The sequence below is a fragment of the Dysidea avara genome, chromosome 15 (assembly GCF_963678975.1).
Source record: "Dysidea avara chromosome 15, odDysAvar1.4, whole genome shotgun sequence".
Lineage (NCBI taxonomy): Eukaryota > Metazoa > Porifera > Demospongiae > Dictyoceratida > Dysideidae > Dysidea > Dysidea avara.
In genome coordinates, this window is record NC_089286.1 from 430245 (window position 1) to 447486 (window position 17242).

At 37.3% G+C, this 17242-nt stretch overlaps 1 protein-coding gene and 1 long non-coding RNA gene across 2 annotated transcripts; both read right to left on the reverse strand.

Moving 5' to 3' along the window:
• Positions 1–11238: 11238 nt before the first annotated feature.
• Positions 11239–12324, reverse strand: LOC136246113 (uncharacterized). The gene has a single exon (XM_066037580.1). The coding sequence runs from the start codon at positions 12320–12322 to the stop codon at positions 11315–11317; it is 1008 nt and encodes a 335-aa protein (XP_065893652.1). The 5' UTR covers positions 12323–12324; the 3' UTR covers positions 11239–11314.
• Positions 12325–12664: 340 nt separating this feature from the next.
• On the reverse strand, positions 12665–13036 carry LOC136246125 (uncharacterized). The gene is made up of 3 exons (XR_010696252.1): positions 12971–13036; positions 12801–12921; positions 12665–12732 (listed from the first exon to the last, which is right to left on the reverse strand). It is a non-coding gene; the product is annotated as an uncharacterized lncRNA (long non-coding RNA).
• Positions 13037–17242: the final 4206 nt, after the last annotated feature.

A 17242-nucleotide genomic window follows, 5' to 3' on the forward strand; every position in this document is an offset into this window, starting at 1 on the left:
GCTGCCCTTTCCTGTTTGGTTAGATTTGGATCTATAGTTTGTGTGGGTAGGTCCCAGAGGTCTTGCCTGATTTCATCCAAAAGGCCTTCCGTTAAAGGGGGTAGGAGGTATGTTGGTGTGTGTAAGGTGTTTTGTGGAGCCCTGAAAAATGGTGATTTTGTTGTTGTTGTTGTTTCTGTAGGGATTGTATTGTTTGATCTCCAAAATTTTGTGCGAAATGCATCAAAACCTGACAAAAGTTCTTTACGGCTGATGTCTCTAGCCGTTGGAATAAACTTCAAACCCTTGGATAGAAGGGATTCTTCTGCTGCAGATAGATTGATGTCAGAGAGGTTGGTTATGATACTTGTTTTATGTTTACACAGGGAACAGTTGTACTTATTACAGGTATATAGATAATTAGCGTGATTATTACATAGTTTGGTGTATCTGCGTTTGGTCTTTCGATGATGTTTAGTCCTTATCGTTTGTGGTGGTGTTGTCGTTGGTAAGGGTGCATAAATGTCTAGGATTGCCCGGACAATTCCCATTGTCTTAATCTGTCCTTTATTTTTACAGGATGTCCCAAGACAAACCTGTTCTGTCCTATAAACCTGTATTCACCCTAGTCCAAGTAGTCCCTGCAAGACCTGGGACACTAAAGGACATCCCAAGACCGTCCCTGAATATTCACCTCTAGTGTCCCAGGTCCAAGTAGTCCTTGAAAGACCTGGGACACTAAAGGACATCCCAAGACAGTCCCTGAATATTGTCCTAGGTCTAAGTAGTCCCTGCAAGACCTGGGACACTAAAGGACATCCCAAGACAGTCCATGCATATTCACCTCTAGTGTCCCAGGTCCAAGTAGTCAGTATGAGTGCATGGATGGTCCATGGAGGGCCCAAATGGGGCCTTTGAGCTCCACTCGTCTTCCAGCTTCGTTCTATACTCCTATAATATTATTAAGCTGCCAAAAACAGGGTATATTTTGGGTATCAGAAAGTTTTACACCCACACAGTGATAGCTAATAAATAGATGAACAATCAGTGCAAATTTTGTTTACAAAGCTTGAAACACTGGGAAGTCACAATACAATGACTACTTAAAATCGCCATATCTCCTATCGAAGCTTTGTGCGTCGAAAGTGGGTTTTGTCAAATCCAGTCACATATATAGCTGTATGCACCTTTCAAATTCATTTGAGTCTTGTGATCAATCCTCTGCAATTCCAACTTGCTTTGAAGAGCATGTGCACTTTCCTTATAGTGCATGCCCCCAAACAGTGTTCTGCTAGGGAATACATGTCCTATAGGGTCTTTCATATTATGTAGAACACCTTGATAATAATATATAACATCACATGTTTAATAATATGGCCCTTATACCTGCACTTGTAATATATACTTCAGCTGATATAATAATTGTGTGTGTGTGTGTGTGTGTGTGTGTGTTTGCCTATATACACACGTACGCTATACGAATGATTTCATTGTCTGTATGGAGAACATTGTTATTAAATTTTGTGGCTTTTAAAAAAGCCGTTGGGGTAGTGGAAGGCAAGCAGCCTAACCACCAAAAAACAAAAAGATTGCAACTTTCTCTAACTGGAACATCTACAGCAATGAAAAAATACATATCAATATTATGATGTGATCACAACCTAGAAAACCGCATGCTGACACATGTTTTTAATCACATAATATGTACACATGCTTGTTCAGGGCTTACTACGTCATGTATATTGGTATATAACTCATGGGTACGTTCCACTGGCTTTCATCAACTCAACAAATTTTACAGCAAGCAATTCTGATGAAATGATGATTCCTTTTGACGTACAATATGTTACGTACAGACACTAAACTATATCTGCTGGTCAGAGCTTTCTCCCAACTGAAATAATAATTGAATATATGTCATCATACTTGTTAAATCATCGATCATGATCAATGATGTTCATTTGAATTTGGTATCGAGCAAATGTATTCCATTGAACCAACCTTCATCCGAACAGCCTTTTTAGTTATGTCTGTCAAATTTATGCAAACAAGTCTTCCTCGGGATTGTGATACTGCTGGCATCAGGTTGCTCAAGATATCCACTCTTTGATGTTTGGCTAGCACTGGGTGGTCTGCAAAGCCAACTTGTTGCAATAGAGTAGCAGAAGATGGGACAAGTTCTTTAATTAAAGCACATGGCTTTGGATATTTTACAAAAAGAACTATTTGTCAAAAATGATTTGTACCATCTCATGATGTCGAAATTCACAAAAGGTATTGTTCTGTTTGCTGCATCTCTGACGAGCATATTGTGTGCAGTGATACATTACTCCAAAATTGAAGAGCCTGTAAAACACTTGTACTCTGTCACTGGCTTGGCATTGTAGTGCATCTTCCTGGTCTTTGGTCAGTATCACGTGTTCACTGTTGCCTACTGCATAAATGTACTCAGTAATTTGAATCATGTTAGATTTGAAGTAGTCTTCACTCAAATAGCTGGCAACTGTATCACCATCACTTAGTTTTATGTCATATATAAGCGAGTGTATAGTGCATTGGGTATTCACGTTAAACAATATTTGCTGACTGGTTCCATGAAAAAGACTCTTGATTAAACCATTTTTGTTTTCGAAACAAAATGCACTATGAGTCCACAATGGACCCCACAGCTGGATATATTTTGTCTGGCAAGGGTTATGCAGGTGAAAATTGTGGGCAAAATTGATTTCTCCATAAAGTGGTGCAAATAACTTCAAGAAATCTCGGATCATTATATCAGCAGCATCTAGTTCACTCAGACTGATCTTGTCTTTTAATAAAATATGCATTGTGCAAACTAAAAGGCAATAATGGTGCCAGTAGAGAGGAGGAAGCTTGCTTTGTAATAAAGGCAGGGAATAGTAGAGTGGCCATTGTTTCAATTCAGTGGCTTTCCAGTATTTTCTGTGGGTTGCGATACATCTTGTTGCTCGACTAAAATCATCTGGTGGAGTCTGCTGCATCAGTAAACTGTCAATGGCTTTTACCGATCTTCCAAGATAGTATGATTTCCTGTTATTTCTTGTTTCAAACCACAAAGTCAATAACTTACCCATGACTCCTTCTAGTACCGCATGCATATAATCCACTGGGATGGAATCCACCAAATCTAGGTAGTCTGCTAATGATGAAATACATTTTACACCTTTCTTTGGCTTGCCACACTCAATAGTTTCTTGACCAAACGAAATCATTTGATCGTGTGTCCTCATACTGGTTTTGCGTGGCGGATAAATTCTTCTGTGTGATATATATTTGCCTGGATGGAGGCACACACTACAGCCATATTTACCGTTAAATTGAATGTAAGACAGAACTGCAGCCTTTGCTGGTAAATCGAAAACATCCAGTACTAGTTTGGCTTTAACTGTTACATCGCCAGTTGGTAGTTCAATTGTTACACCCACAGTTGTTAAATGATTTATTTCTTCCATAAGTGGTGCCAGTAGATGGTCAAATGATGGCTTTCCAGGTCCAACCCACAATCCACTCAAGATTATATTCTTAGACTTTGTGCGAATTGATGCAGGAAGATTCAATATACTGTAATAAACAGGCCACATTGCTGTTTTGGAGGACTTAAATATTGGAACTCCATCAGAAAAAAGTGATACCGCAACATTTCTTGCATCAGTGAAAAATTTATCTCCAGTTATGTGGGCAGCATCCCACACATCACTAATGACAGAGCCATTACTTTCTTTAGACAAAATTAGGGAATTCCAGTGATCTAATTGATACAATTGAATAATTATTGCATTGCCAGCATATTTAACACAGCAGAACTTTCAAATATGGTCTAGAGAATACTCTAGATTCACTAATTGGATAAGTAGTTAGTTAATAAAAATAAAGTTCAATCACATGTATCATCTCATGCAGCTGTTACTAGAGTATCGTGCAGTAGGATATCAACTAGCGATGCACCAATAGTATCATATATATATATGCCCTATTATGGTGGTATGGGACTGAAAGCTATAAATGCTCGATGCAACTGACACTTTGTACAATGTCACCTAATTGCTTTTCAATTAAGATAGTGGCATACATAGCGTTTCAAATGGAGTTGAGCAAGACCCAATAAATGTCATAAAGAAGCCTTCCATTAGCATAATATATTTTGTGTTGAATGACAGCAAACCATAAAATGTTATTAAGATTCATTGAAGTCATAAAATTAATGATAGTGATTGCATGACCTCATATCCAGCAAACTGAGAATAGGAAATGCATTTGTGACCCAATTTGCGAAAAGGTACCTTTCTCGCACATTACACAATACGTAGAAATAGCGGTTTGAAGTATTCAATCGATCATAGCTTGCCAATGGCTAGAGTTGCACTCACCAAATTTTCACCCAAGTGCAGCAATTCATTATTAAGTACGGTAGTACTTAATGGTAGGGATCGTCAAGGTTCACGATTTCCCGCCAAAAAATTACGCACCAAAAGCAGACTTGCAAAACCATCTCGGCGATTCAGCAGTATTGTATTACAAAAGTGAAGCACGATTTCGCCTTCAAAACGACACGAAATGCATCCTATGAATTTCCACGAATTTTAAAAAAAATTCTATCTGATTGAATTTTCTAGTGACTGACTCCCTAACTGATGCCTTCAGCCAGGCCTAGTGGGAAGATGGCAACAGCTACAGTCCTACTTCTTGCATGAAAACGGCTCGCTTTGCCTATAGATTAAACCTTTCCTACACCGATAGAAATACAATCCTTGCACTAGGGTCTTACCTTTCATCGTTCTTTAATGTCGCCATCGTTCTGGATTCACTACAGGTAGTGTTAATAACTCCACAAATGGCTTCAATGTACGGCGCCGTCCGTTTCAATAAGAGTGCTCGCTAAATAGAGTAATCATAATCTTCGCAGTAAAATATTCGAATACACGTGGTTGAAAGTTCGAAGTTGATTTTGAGCAGGAAGAGCGAGCTGTATGGTAGGCCATTTGTTTCAAAATGATTATTTGATATGTTCAATGAATTATTTGATATGTTCAATGAATTATTTGATATGTTCAATGAATTATTTGATATGTTCAATGAATTATTTGATATGTTCAATGAATTATTTGATATGTTCAATGAATTATTTGGTATATTCAATGAATTATTTGATATATTCAATTTTAGTTTTATTTTTGTAAATTTTATTTTTGCGTAACAATAATAAAATATTTTTTGGTTGGTATCGTTATCACAATCAGAGCGATCTAGTTGGTAGCGATATTGGACAGGCGGATCAAGAGTAGCGAGAGTGAGAGAAAGCCTAGTACAATAACACAGCAGTGCGTTCTGCTATAGTTGCTCAGTACTTTAAATTTAAGACGATGGATGGTGAGCAAGCTGAGGTGAGGTTTTGTATGTGTGCATACATATTGGCAGCGTAATCTGTTCACTATACTACCCGATTTACGGCAGCTAGTTAGGTCGGATGAATTAACACGTTGTCACACATGCTCAGTGCCGAGTGCATCCGCTTGGAGTGCATGCAGGTGTACGGTCTCATGGTCTAGGATTGGTGAATAACATGGCTGGGATGACCTACTGGCATGTCGGGTGTAAAATTCGCTGCCTGCCACAGCCATCCAGCTCACGCGGCCTCAGCAATACCATGGCAACCCAGCAGCCAGATTATTTCTGAGGTAGCTAGCAAGCTATAGCTAAAACAATAACATTATACCATGTCAATCAGATAATTTGATATTTACAAGGTTTTCAGATACATAAGCCATTAAAAACAAATTGCATAACTTTGTGGATTGCAGTGCTAACTAAATTCCAGTCACTGAGGGGTCATGCATTTTTAAAATAGCAACAAACATGCATTGTTACTAATGTTTTTCACAGTGGATAAACACTCCTATATCACTGAAGAATTCTAGCAAAAGCAACGCATGTCCAACAGAGACTTATTCATATAGTAGCTAGCACTGACCTTACCCATAGTTAACCCAATAATATTATAGTAATGATTATATACTGTATATTATGCAGATGGCTCAGGTGCTGAGGGAAGTTGGGTTAATGCAACTTGCTAGGAACTTTGAGCGGGAAAAAGTGAGAATGTAAATTGTTATGTATTTAAAATGATGTTCCTCTTCATTCCTGCAGGTAACACCAAAGCTCGTACCAAATTTAACTGATGCACAATTAACAGACTTGGGTGTCACCACAATAGGTGACAAAGCCATGTTGAGAGCAGCTTGTCAAGTTTCTAGAGGTATATATAGTTCAAGAGGTTTTAAGCTTCAGGCTAGCTGAACTGTTTTAATGTTAAATTGTGTTTTTATGATTGTTGATAGGTAACACCAGCCGCCAACTAACTGCCATACAAGAAGCCAGGGGGATGATGGGCTGTAGACCCAAATTTGAATTAGGTGTTGTTCCTCCTACCAAGAAAGGAAAGCGCAAGTCAACAGTACTGACTTTTACAAGTGCCAAGCGCCGTCACAGCATTTGCAAAAACTTGATTGTTTTTAAGCACATGGGCTCTGATAATTTATCAGAATTCTCACGGTTAGATAAGTACATTCTTTTGAATGGGATGGTACAGTTTGATTTGAACTCTACTGAAACAGAAATTCTTGATAACATATGCAATGTCATCACCAGCTCCTCCACTTCTCCTGAAGTTGATCTCTCTCATTGCTCACCTCAAGATATTGAGTTCATCAAATGTGTTGGGAGAATATGTCGAGTGTCTCAGATGGCACCAGATTTTACTTGGTCAGGCACTGCAGTGAAGCATTTGTGTGGTCAAGGAGATTTATATGTTCGACTGAAGCGGGATGCGGTAGTGAATGATGACAATGATGATCGTCCTGATGAAAGTGACAAGGAAAATGATGACGATGATGAGTTACTGGAAACACCAGGACCAATGTCAACACGAAAACCAGTGTCGACACCACCAATATCAATAGTACAAAGACCAAGATCAGTTTCAACACCAGTACAAGGACCCAGATCAATGTCAACACAATCAGTGCACAGACCAGAATCAGTATCAACACAAAGACCTGGATCAATGTCAACACCACAATTGGTGCAAAGATCTGGATTAATGCCAACAACTAGACCATTACTGATACCACTGAGCAACAGTCTTGAGAGTTTTCCAGGCCCAAGTATTGCTCGTGCATCACCTACTCCGGTTCTTGATTCTGTTAGCACATATGAGAATGGTTTTGATCTCTCAGCAATTTATGAGATGTTTCCTGCTTTCTCCAAACATGCAATTGATGTGATCCAAAGGCTGTCATCAATGAACAATGAGAAAACTATAAACATTTTGCTGGACATTGATTCTCAGAAGATCCTCTCATTGTTACAACAACAGAAGATGAATGGTCCTCCAATGAAAGTAAGAGTTGATGAAGATGATTTGTTAAATGACGCTCTGTTGTTTTATAAAGCTGTTACCTTTGATCCATCCTGACCATTACGTGTTTCCTATATAAATCAGCCTGGGCTTGATACTGGTGGTATCAGAAGGCAGTTTTTTACAGATGTGCTGTATGAAATTGCATTTAAGGATCCCCATTCAATGTTCATGGGTGATAAACACTGCCTGCGCCCTACTTACAGCCCTCAGTTATTACCACTATTCAGAATTTTGGGTGTTCTAATTGTACATTCACTAGTACAAGAAGGCCCTGGCTTCCCATACCTTGCTCCTTATGTATACTGGTATCTGGCAACAGGGTCAGAGGAGCTTGCACTCTCTTATGTTACCAATGATGATTTGTCTGTTGATGCTTTAGCAATTGTGGAAATGGTAAGTTTGTTTTACACAGTATTAATAACTTCAAACAAAGTAAGCCACTTCGGATTCTAGGGGGGTCTGGGGGCATGCTCCCCCAGGAAGAAAAAAAAAGAAAATTTAGGTATAAATATACACAATTTGGTGAAATTTTACTGTGATGCCATTAAATATTGACCATTTGATTATGCAACTTTGGGATTAATTAAACCTTTTCATTTCTCAAAGTTTAGGTATAAACCTAGGGGGGAAATAGCTAACCCAGGGGGGCCTGTGCCCCACCTCCCCCTAGATTAATCCTAGCTTTTTGTTATAGTATACAGCTATACACATGTGACTGTTCTATTAGGGTGACTGTTCTATTAGGGTTACTGCTGTATTAGAGTCAGCCTCTATCAAGAGGTGTGGTCATTATAATACAGCCAGACCAATAAGTGGTATGGTCATCATGTTTGAGTGAATAGATTGCTATGAGGTATGGTGTATGTACGCTCAACCTCTATTCGTCAATCTGTCATGAAGTTACAGGTATCTACGGGTGTCCAGTACCTCTACAGTAGCACAAGTGCTTTAAATAATATTGTGGCATCTAAATTTGCTCAAAGAAAGTGTTGATGCAGAAAATTAGCACCTTGATATGGTTTAAATGCATTAAGAAAATAAGAACAGCTTGATTGAAATAAAAGGAAGATATGGTGCAGAGGGTACACACATGTCAGAACCACAAAAGGCACTGAGTTTATTGTTATGATGTAAAATGGTATTCATGCACTGCTTCATTTAGCCTCTAGCCTTGTAACTGATCTGGCAGGCAGCTGAAATTTTGGGTTCTGGCGATTTTTTTAGAATTGAATATCCAGCTGTCTTTAAGTGTTTTCTTGTTTTAACACTGTATTGATGTTAGATGTTAGATAGACTAATGTTATCCGGTAAAGGTGATTTTCATTGCATAAGATCTGATTTTCAAAGGCAGCATTTTAGGTGGTACTTGCTACATTTGGAGTGATTCCTACATTTGGTATTTAAACATTAAAGAAAAACAAGTTGATGCTATGCTACATCTAAAAACCAGGCACCCAGTTAGTACCAAATCAAACTGCTATGGTAATTTATTTTGCTTTGGTGTTAAATGCACACAGCAATTGCATTTTGTAACTCATTAATTATTTTGTAATTCATTAATTATCACATTATGGTTGCATCCCCTTTTGATACGAAGGGATATGCAATTTCTAGTAGTCTGCAAGGCCCGAGTTGCCATTTTGTGATACCCATATAGCCTATTAGGAGCTGTGTTCTTCAGTGAACTTCATGCACTGTTAAAACTCAGGTGGTCATAGCACACTTAAACAGCAGCACACCCTTGGGGTGCAGTCACACTTTCAGGATATGGTGTGTAAAGCACATAAGACAAGCAGTGTAACTGTACATTGGTGTGTATGACACCAATATTTATACATGAAAAGCTATTCTCTGCCATTATAGATGATTCCAGTGTTTAAAAGAGGTATTTTGTGGCATCCTTTATCATTGAGGGGTTGTAAGAAGGATCACAAAGTATCAATTTTCTTTGAATTTATGTATTTAAAATATAATTGTGACAATAAACTCATTTTGTGCTAAGCCATTACACACAGGCAGTTCAGATCAATGCACAAAGCTGGTATATATGTTTGTATCAACAAAATTAATTTCCATTGGCTCATTGCTAAATAAAATACATCAATTATGTCATCAGACATCAGAATGTAAACAACGGTAAAGGGATAACAATACTGTAGACTAATGATCAGAGGGGCCAGTACATATCGTACTGTAGAACATGTAAGCCTTGGTTGAGTGAAATTAAAACCCACAATGAAACTCCATGCTTGGTGATATAGGTTTTTAATACATTTTGAAAACAATGTTTAAGTAGAGATGTTATAAAGTAGGTAAATTGCTGACTGACACATAGTGTTGTGTACTGTTTGTAGATTGTTGACATTCCAGGATTGTAATACCAATTGCAAAACTGTAGATGATGCAGCATTTCACAAATAGTACTGAAATTAGTAGTTGACTTTGATAATAGCTTGTCATGACATGCCTCCCGCTCCTAAGTGCTTTTTGTCATTTGTAAACTTGTGGTCACACTCTTATTAGTGTGATTGATGTGGTGTGCATACTACACTTGCAAAGATGTGCCAGTTTGGACAGTAATATTACACCTGTGCTGGTGTGTTATGACCACTTCTATATTAACAGTGTGCAGGCACCATTATATCAATGACAAAACCATGAATGGTATACGCTTAGTCATAGATGATACTTAAAACTTTTTTTGAGCCTCGAGAACTGGCCACTTCGTGTGTTATAGATAGTGGTTTTGTCTTTATGCATATAGCTGCAAAAGGAAAACACAGAGGAAGGATTTGAAAGGGTCACTTCAACCTCTCAATTTGATCATCTGATTAGTGAAATTGGAACAAGGCGCATGATTACAGTAAGTGTTGTTACTGAGTCTGATATATTGTACTCAGCAGTATATTAATACCTTTATAGTTTGATACTAAGGCAGCCCTAATACAAGACATTATTTTACACGACACTATTTCTAAGAGAGCTGCAGTATTTTTTCAACTTTCCAGTGGTCTCTCTACTCTTGGGCTCTTAGATATAATCAAGTGTTTTCCTAACCTGTTTGAAGAGTATTTTGTGTACAGTGAAATTGAAGAGCTTACTGCTGAAATGTTTTGGGATGCATTGATTCTGCCAAGGAACCCTACCGATGAAGAATCCAGAGTTATTTCAATGCTTTCTGAATTTATTGAGTCATGTTCTCCATCAGGTCAGAGTAGTACAAATAGTATACAACTGTGACCGGCGGACAACTCTCATGGTGCAGCCTCCATGGAATGGAGATGCCACACTTAAGTTTCACTGCTTGTTATTCTGCTATTATACAAAAAGGACAGTATAATTTTAAAACTACATAATTCATTGTTAAAAATTTTCATCGCTTAAGGACGCCAGTGAAAAATTTTAACACAAAAATTTCACTTGTGAAAATTTCTCACAGCTTATATTTATAGAAATACCGGCGGTATACCATACTTGAAGCACTGCAATATGCACTACTGCATAATTATATACATACTGTATGTTGTTGTCATTGTTATTTCACTTTACTTTATTATACAGAATTAGTAGATTTTCTCAAATACATAACTGGAGGAAGGCGGATTGTCAGGAAGAGGATACAGGTGGAGTTCGACAGCTCATCTAATATTGCAGCATCTACGTGCTTTATGAAGCTCACTATACCATTATCAGTACATGATTACCAGATATTTAGTTGTGCTCTAAAAGCACTGATACCAAATACAAGATCATACACTATGATTTAATACATGAATCAGTAGTACTCAGTAAACATAATTCTGTTAGTATTTTTTGTGCAAACTGGAATATTAGGATATGTTTTGTTTTAAACTTTCACAACACAAAATAAACATGTGCACTGCGACATTATAAATTTTACTGAATAATTCTATGTAACAACTGACGTGCTTCACTATATTTCTCAAAACCAAAGTCATCGCAGTCACCTAAAGGATCTATTTGGTCAACAAATTCAGTCAATTGATCTTCATTAATAGGAGACAATGTTTCTGGCACAACTACAGCTTCTTCATTTGGGTCAAGCTCTAAACCAAGTGGGCCATCATCATCAACACCAAATATGTCAGGGTTTACTTCACAGTCCTGCACAGCAGTTTGTCCAGCATTGTTTGGATTTACCATGCCATTAAGCCAAATCTTCCTGGGTGACCAATTTCTTTCATTTCTCATTGGGTGATTATTCCAGCTTTCCCTGAATTCTTTAAGGCAATGGTTTATTCGTGGCAAAAATACTGTGTGCGAAACAAACAAATTGATATCTGACAAGGGATCAAGGATCCTTTGGTCTTCCAAGTGATAAAACAGTGCATAAAATGTAGACAATACATACCTGAGAACATCTCTCCACATCCTCTCTATCCTCTGGTTATGAATTGATGAACCAGCTATGTGACTATGCCTACCAGTTCCACGTGTGGTTACCATGTATACACATACTTCTCCATTTTCAACACCTTTGTCTGACCTGACACGAGATGGGCATCCATTGCATTCAACAGCATGAACAAACAATTCATAGACAGTGTGACTTCTGTTGTTTGTCGAACAATGTAGATAGGTTATCATACGTGAAAAGCCATCAACCCCTCCATGAATAACAAATCGCCAGCGGATTAGGCTGTGATTACCGTCAATGTGCCAGAGTACATTAGGCCCTGGCACACTGTATTTTCTCCTTTGAACAGCCTGGTTCAATCTAGCACTTGTTCTAATTGGATCAACCCTTCTTATGCTGTCACGTAGTCGGTATCGCTGGATAGTAACCCCTCTACTCTTAATAGTACCATATATTAAACCAAAGCCACTGAAAGGATGCCTGCTTTTGATTTCTCTAACAATGTCATCTAGCTCATGGTCAGACATCCCTGAATATCTCGACAGTGTTATATCTTCTTCTTTTAGTCTCCTCCATAAGGTCACCCTACTGATTAGGAATGAACTGGCTATTTCCTGTATCTTAAATCCAGCTGAATGTAACACTTCAACCAATTCCAAGTTCACACAAAACTTAGGTCTTCCTGTTGAATGTGACTCTGCTGAAGAATCTACTAATCCAACAGCCAGAGAGGTACAGGTACCTGACTGCATTGCCAGCTGTTGATGCAGTGATAGAAAACGGGATCGTAGGCGATTCAGATGACTAATTTGGAATTCCCTTGGACATTGATCAGTGATAAAATCCAACACATCAATAGCAGCCTTGATATCCTCTAGATTTTGACTGGCATCATCATGTGACATGGTAAGATGATCTAGTAGTTTTCTGAAATGCCCTATATAAGATAGAATGCATGCAATAAAATGTTATTTTTTTGATTTATTATATAGCTATAATACTTACATTCAATATATTGAGGATGACAAAAACCAGCTGCTCTTAACATGGCTTTGTCACCAATTGCAGTGACACCCAAGTCTGTTAGTTGTTTATCTGTTAAACTCGGTACAAGCATTGGTGTCACCTATAGGAATGTACAGGAGCATAATGTTTTATAATGCATAAATTCTCACTTTCTCCTGCTCAAAATTCCCTGCAAGGTGCAACAGACCGATCTTCCTCAGCATCTCAGTCATCTGTGCAAATATAATGATGTTGTAAACAGGGTACAGTAGAACTGACTATACAACTAAATAAGATTTTATGCTGTATCTTCAAAGATGTACTGAAAATTAGATTGGTGCATGACTGGATACTATGGCAGTTTCTATCCCACATATACAATATAGTATCAGTACACTTCATACAAGAACTGATATCAATACCGATCAATAATTTGCATAACAACTGTTAAACAAGCATGTTTGTTGACTACAAGTAGAAAGTGCCTATAATGTCTATACCCCAGAGTAGTGAGAATTAGAAGCCATCTAAGTACACACATGCTGTTATTTAAAACTATACTTCCCAATTCTTCTGAAAACTAGTCAGTAGCTGATACAGGGGTTGCAATGGTTTTGATCAAGACTTCTGAAAAATAATGTGTGCACCCAAAACCACTATACTAGTAGCAACAGAGTTGGGGTAGTTACTTCAGAAAACTTGTTACTAGTTATGTTTATCCCATGTAACTTAGTTGCAGTTGTAGTTATTTTTAAAATGTAACTAAATATCTAGTTACTAGTTACTTTCATATATAAGTTACGCTTGTTTGTTAACTTTTGTGATATGATTATTTTGCCCAGAGCAAGGAAGAAGAGAACTATAATCTTATATAATAATTGCACACTTTATAAAAATAATGATTCTGCAGCCATTTCAGCTCAGTTTCAACTGTTACGCCTGTATACTCAAGCTGAATCATGAAGAACAGTACACAGAAAGTGTAGCTCTTGCTTTTAAAGCATAATTACCTATAATTACAATGTAACTATTGCAAGCTAATATTGTACTGTAAGTTAGTTACTTTTCAGGAAGTCGTAACCAGTTACAGGTTACTATTTACAAAGCAAGTAACTATAGTTAAATTACTAGTTACTTTTTTAAAGTAACTAGTTAAGTAACCTTGTTAATAGCCCAACTCTGAGTAGCAATGAAGTGCTGAGTAATAACAAAGCTATATACTTAGCTATGCGTAATGATGCCATAGCTAACCTTCAATGCTGCTCTATCCCTCTGGTGAAGGTGGCACAATAGCAAGAAACTAATTTGTTATTTTGCTATACAATTTCATACATCTGAACATCAGAAATGGGGGTGGCTAGCTAGAATATACTCCAGTGAGAATCCACTTTTCGAATAGAGATATTCTAATAGAGCAGTCGATTACAATAAGGCTATGCCTCCAGACCCCCTATACTTATACATTGCAATTTAAATGCTTCTAGCTTTTATAAAGATTTGCTACTTTAAGAGACTGCATGAATGCTAATCTTTAGTGATTCATAACATTATTGAATTCAATCAAAAATAGTTACCAAATTCAATTTCAGAAGCATAAATTTTCAAAAACTTCTTGTTAGTAAGAGCATGCTGCTTTGCATACTTGTTGAGTGACATCCTCTTTGTTCCCTGCAAATTCTAGAACTATACCCTGTTGTATAAACCTGAACTCCCCTCTTTTTCTTTCTAGGTCTGCCACTACTGTCTAGTAGTTCTAACTGTGCCATGATAAACTAAAACTGTATGCATCACCTTAACAACATGCATGGGATTATCCAAAAAAAGCTTTAGCTTGTTGGGAGCATACTTTAAAGTTCTGGTTGCCTTATCATTTAAGCAGCGTAATAATTATAGGTAACACTGCCATAGCTTAACTTCTTTCTCCATATTAAAAGTCATGCCAAAGCATTATATATTGCACATTGTCACATAGCTATAACATTATCTTTTATCTCCTTTTTAATCAAATATATCAGATCAGCATAATCAGCATTGGTTCCTTAAAGTACAGATAAATTGGATATCAGTTTATCTCAGCTGCATCTGCAGACTGTCTAGTACAAATTTAACCAATATCTCAAGTTGCACCATGCATGTTTCACCATGCTCAGGCAGGATGTTCAAATGGGGTTTCATGCCTCAATTCCATGCATTCCATGAAGATGCAGACAAATTTCTGGGAGGATGTGTTCAATAAATGGAATTGACAAGGAGTGACCGCCTGGCAGACTCCTGTAAGCGTTCGAGCATTAATCGGATGGCTGCAGGTTCGAGGCTGCCCAGATCCAGTCATGGATTTGTCTCCTTTCTCCACCTTTGTAAACACACTTTATGTAAAAACTTAAACAGGCTGTAGGACCAGGTGTCCTACAAACCTTCAGCACTTGTGCCGTAAAGCATTAATATAATAAAATAAATCTCATGCATGCACACTTGAAATTCATCTTTGTGAAGTTTTAAAATACACCAATTGCATTAATTTTAGCTACTGTAGTGGGCTCAGTCCAAATGGATGGCTAGCTGTAATTTCTTTATGTACACTGATCAGCGCCCCTCTTGACTCCATATACCCATGACTGCTCAAAAATATCTTTGAGTGCTGTAGCTATACAGTATGATGAATCTTCATAGCTATAGTGTCTCCTGTATAAAACTTCAAGACGGCCGCGGTGTGATGTTATTGCAGGCCGGAAGCCCATGGAATCCTCAGTAGCTACACCCCTGATCCATGGTCAGTACCACTGATGATTCCATCAAGCCTATCATAGTTTACCATTCCGATGACAAAACCATATACGGCTAGCTACGTACCTATACAGCACGCCGGGGCATGATATTGACCATTCAGTTTGAACGTGCTAGCTAATTGGCTAACTGGCCTGTGTTAACGATCGGCTTGTCAATCGTTGTTCACTACAAAACAGATGCTCCCCATTTACTGAACTCTTAGTATACGCGCACACATAGCTAGCTACAAATGTGACCTGATCTTGGAAAACCTACCTTTTTGGCACATTGGTCAATTTTCTGTTTTATAGCTTAAATAAGGTACTGGGTGCTTATCTATCTTGTGTCAAAATTTCAACTTAATATCTTTAAGCATTCCTGAGATATGGCCAATTTTCTCTCCTGTACATTACAAACTAACTTTTATGGTAATGTATTGAGTTCTGTGAGTGATTAAGGGTGACAAATGGTGACAAACCACTTTGTTTACCAATAATTCCGTTATTACTATCTAGAATACTTTAAAAGACATTTCTGATAGTTTAATGAAGTATTCTTGGTACATTTATGCAATTAAATGCCATGTATTATTGTCTAAGACTAAGTTTTAGCCATTCCAGCACCTGAACAAATCACCTAATTTGTAAGTTAATTGTTGTCCCACGCATGTGAAATTACTACATGGTCTGATATAATCATCCATATCTCCTAAGAAAAACAAGCTATGGGTGTGAAACTTCACAGCAAGAAGGTTTAATAGTTGCTTTATCCAAATGTGCAAAAAAAATTAATATTGAAAAAAATGTTGAAATTTTCAATTGAGTTTTCCCAAAAAGTTTGCTTGTGCCCAAAAGGTAGGTTTTCCAAGATCCGGTCACAAATGTAAATCTCACCTCAGCCCTCGCATCAGCCTGTAGTCCACTCTGTCCACCATCCGGATCCATGAGTCAGCACTGTTTTCGACACTTCCAGAAACAGAAAATGCTGCTGTCAACTAGTTAAACTTGATCTCGCGCGGGAAGTCTCGTGATCATGCAGTTATTGACTATCTCAATATTGACTGCAATAGTTATGATAACGATACCAACCAAAAAAATATTTTATTATTTTACGCAAAAATAAAATTTACAAAAATAAAACACTAAAATTGAATATATCAAATAATTCATTGAATATACCAAACTAATTCATTGAATATATCAAATAATCTCATTGAACATATCAAATAATTTGTTGCACATGCCAAATAATTCATTGAATATACCAAATAATTCATTGAACATATCAAATAATTCATTGAACATATCAAATAATTCATTGAACATATCAAATAATTCATTGAACATATCAAATAATTCATTGAACATATCAAATAATTCATTGAACATATCAAATAATTCATTGAACATATCAAATAATCATTTTGAAACAAATGGCCTACCATAGAGCTGTTCACAATCGGGAAGCTTTGTACGTGTAAGTGAATATTAAGCCTGCGCCTATTATGCCGGCATAATTTAAAGAATAATGGGTGCTTAATTTTTCAGGAATAATTCTAGAATAATCGGAAGTTATTGGGAATAATACGAGAATAATCGGGTTTTAAAAAATGGCTGACTTGGTTGGAGATATTCTTGATGACCACAGTGGAAGTAGTGGTACAGATTCTGATGATT

What these genes read in the sequence shown, in the direction of transcription:
- LOC136246113 (XM_066037580.1), bottom strand. Translation starts at nt 12,322, where the DNA reads ATGTCTGACCATGAGCTAGATGACATTGTTAGAGAAATCAAAAGCAGG.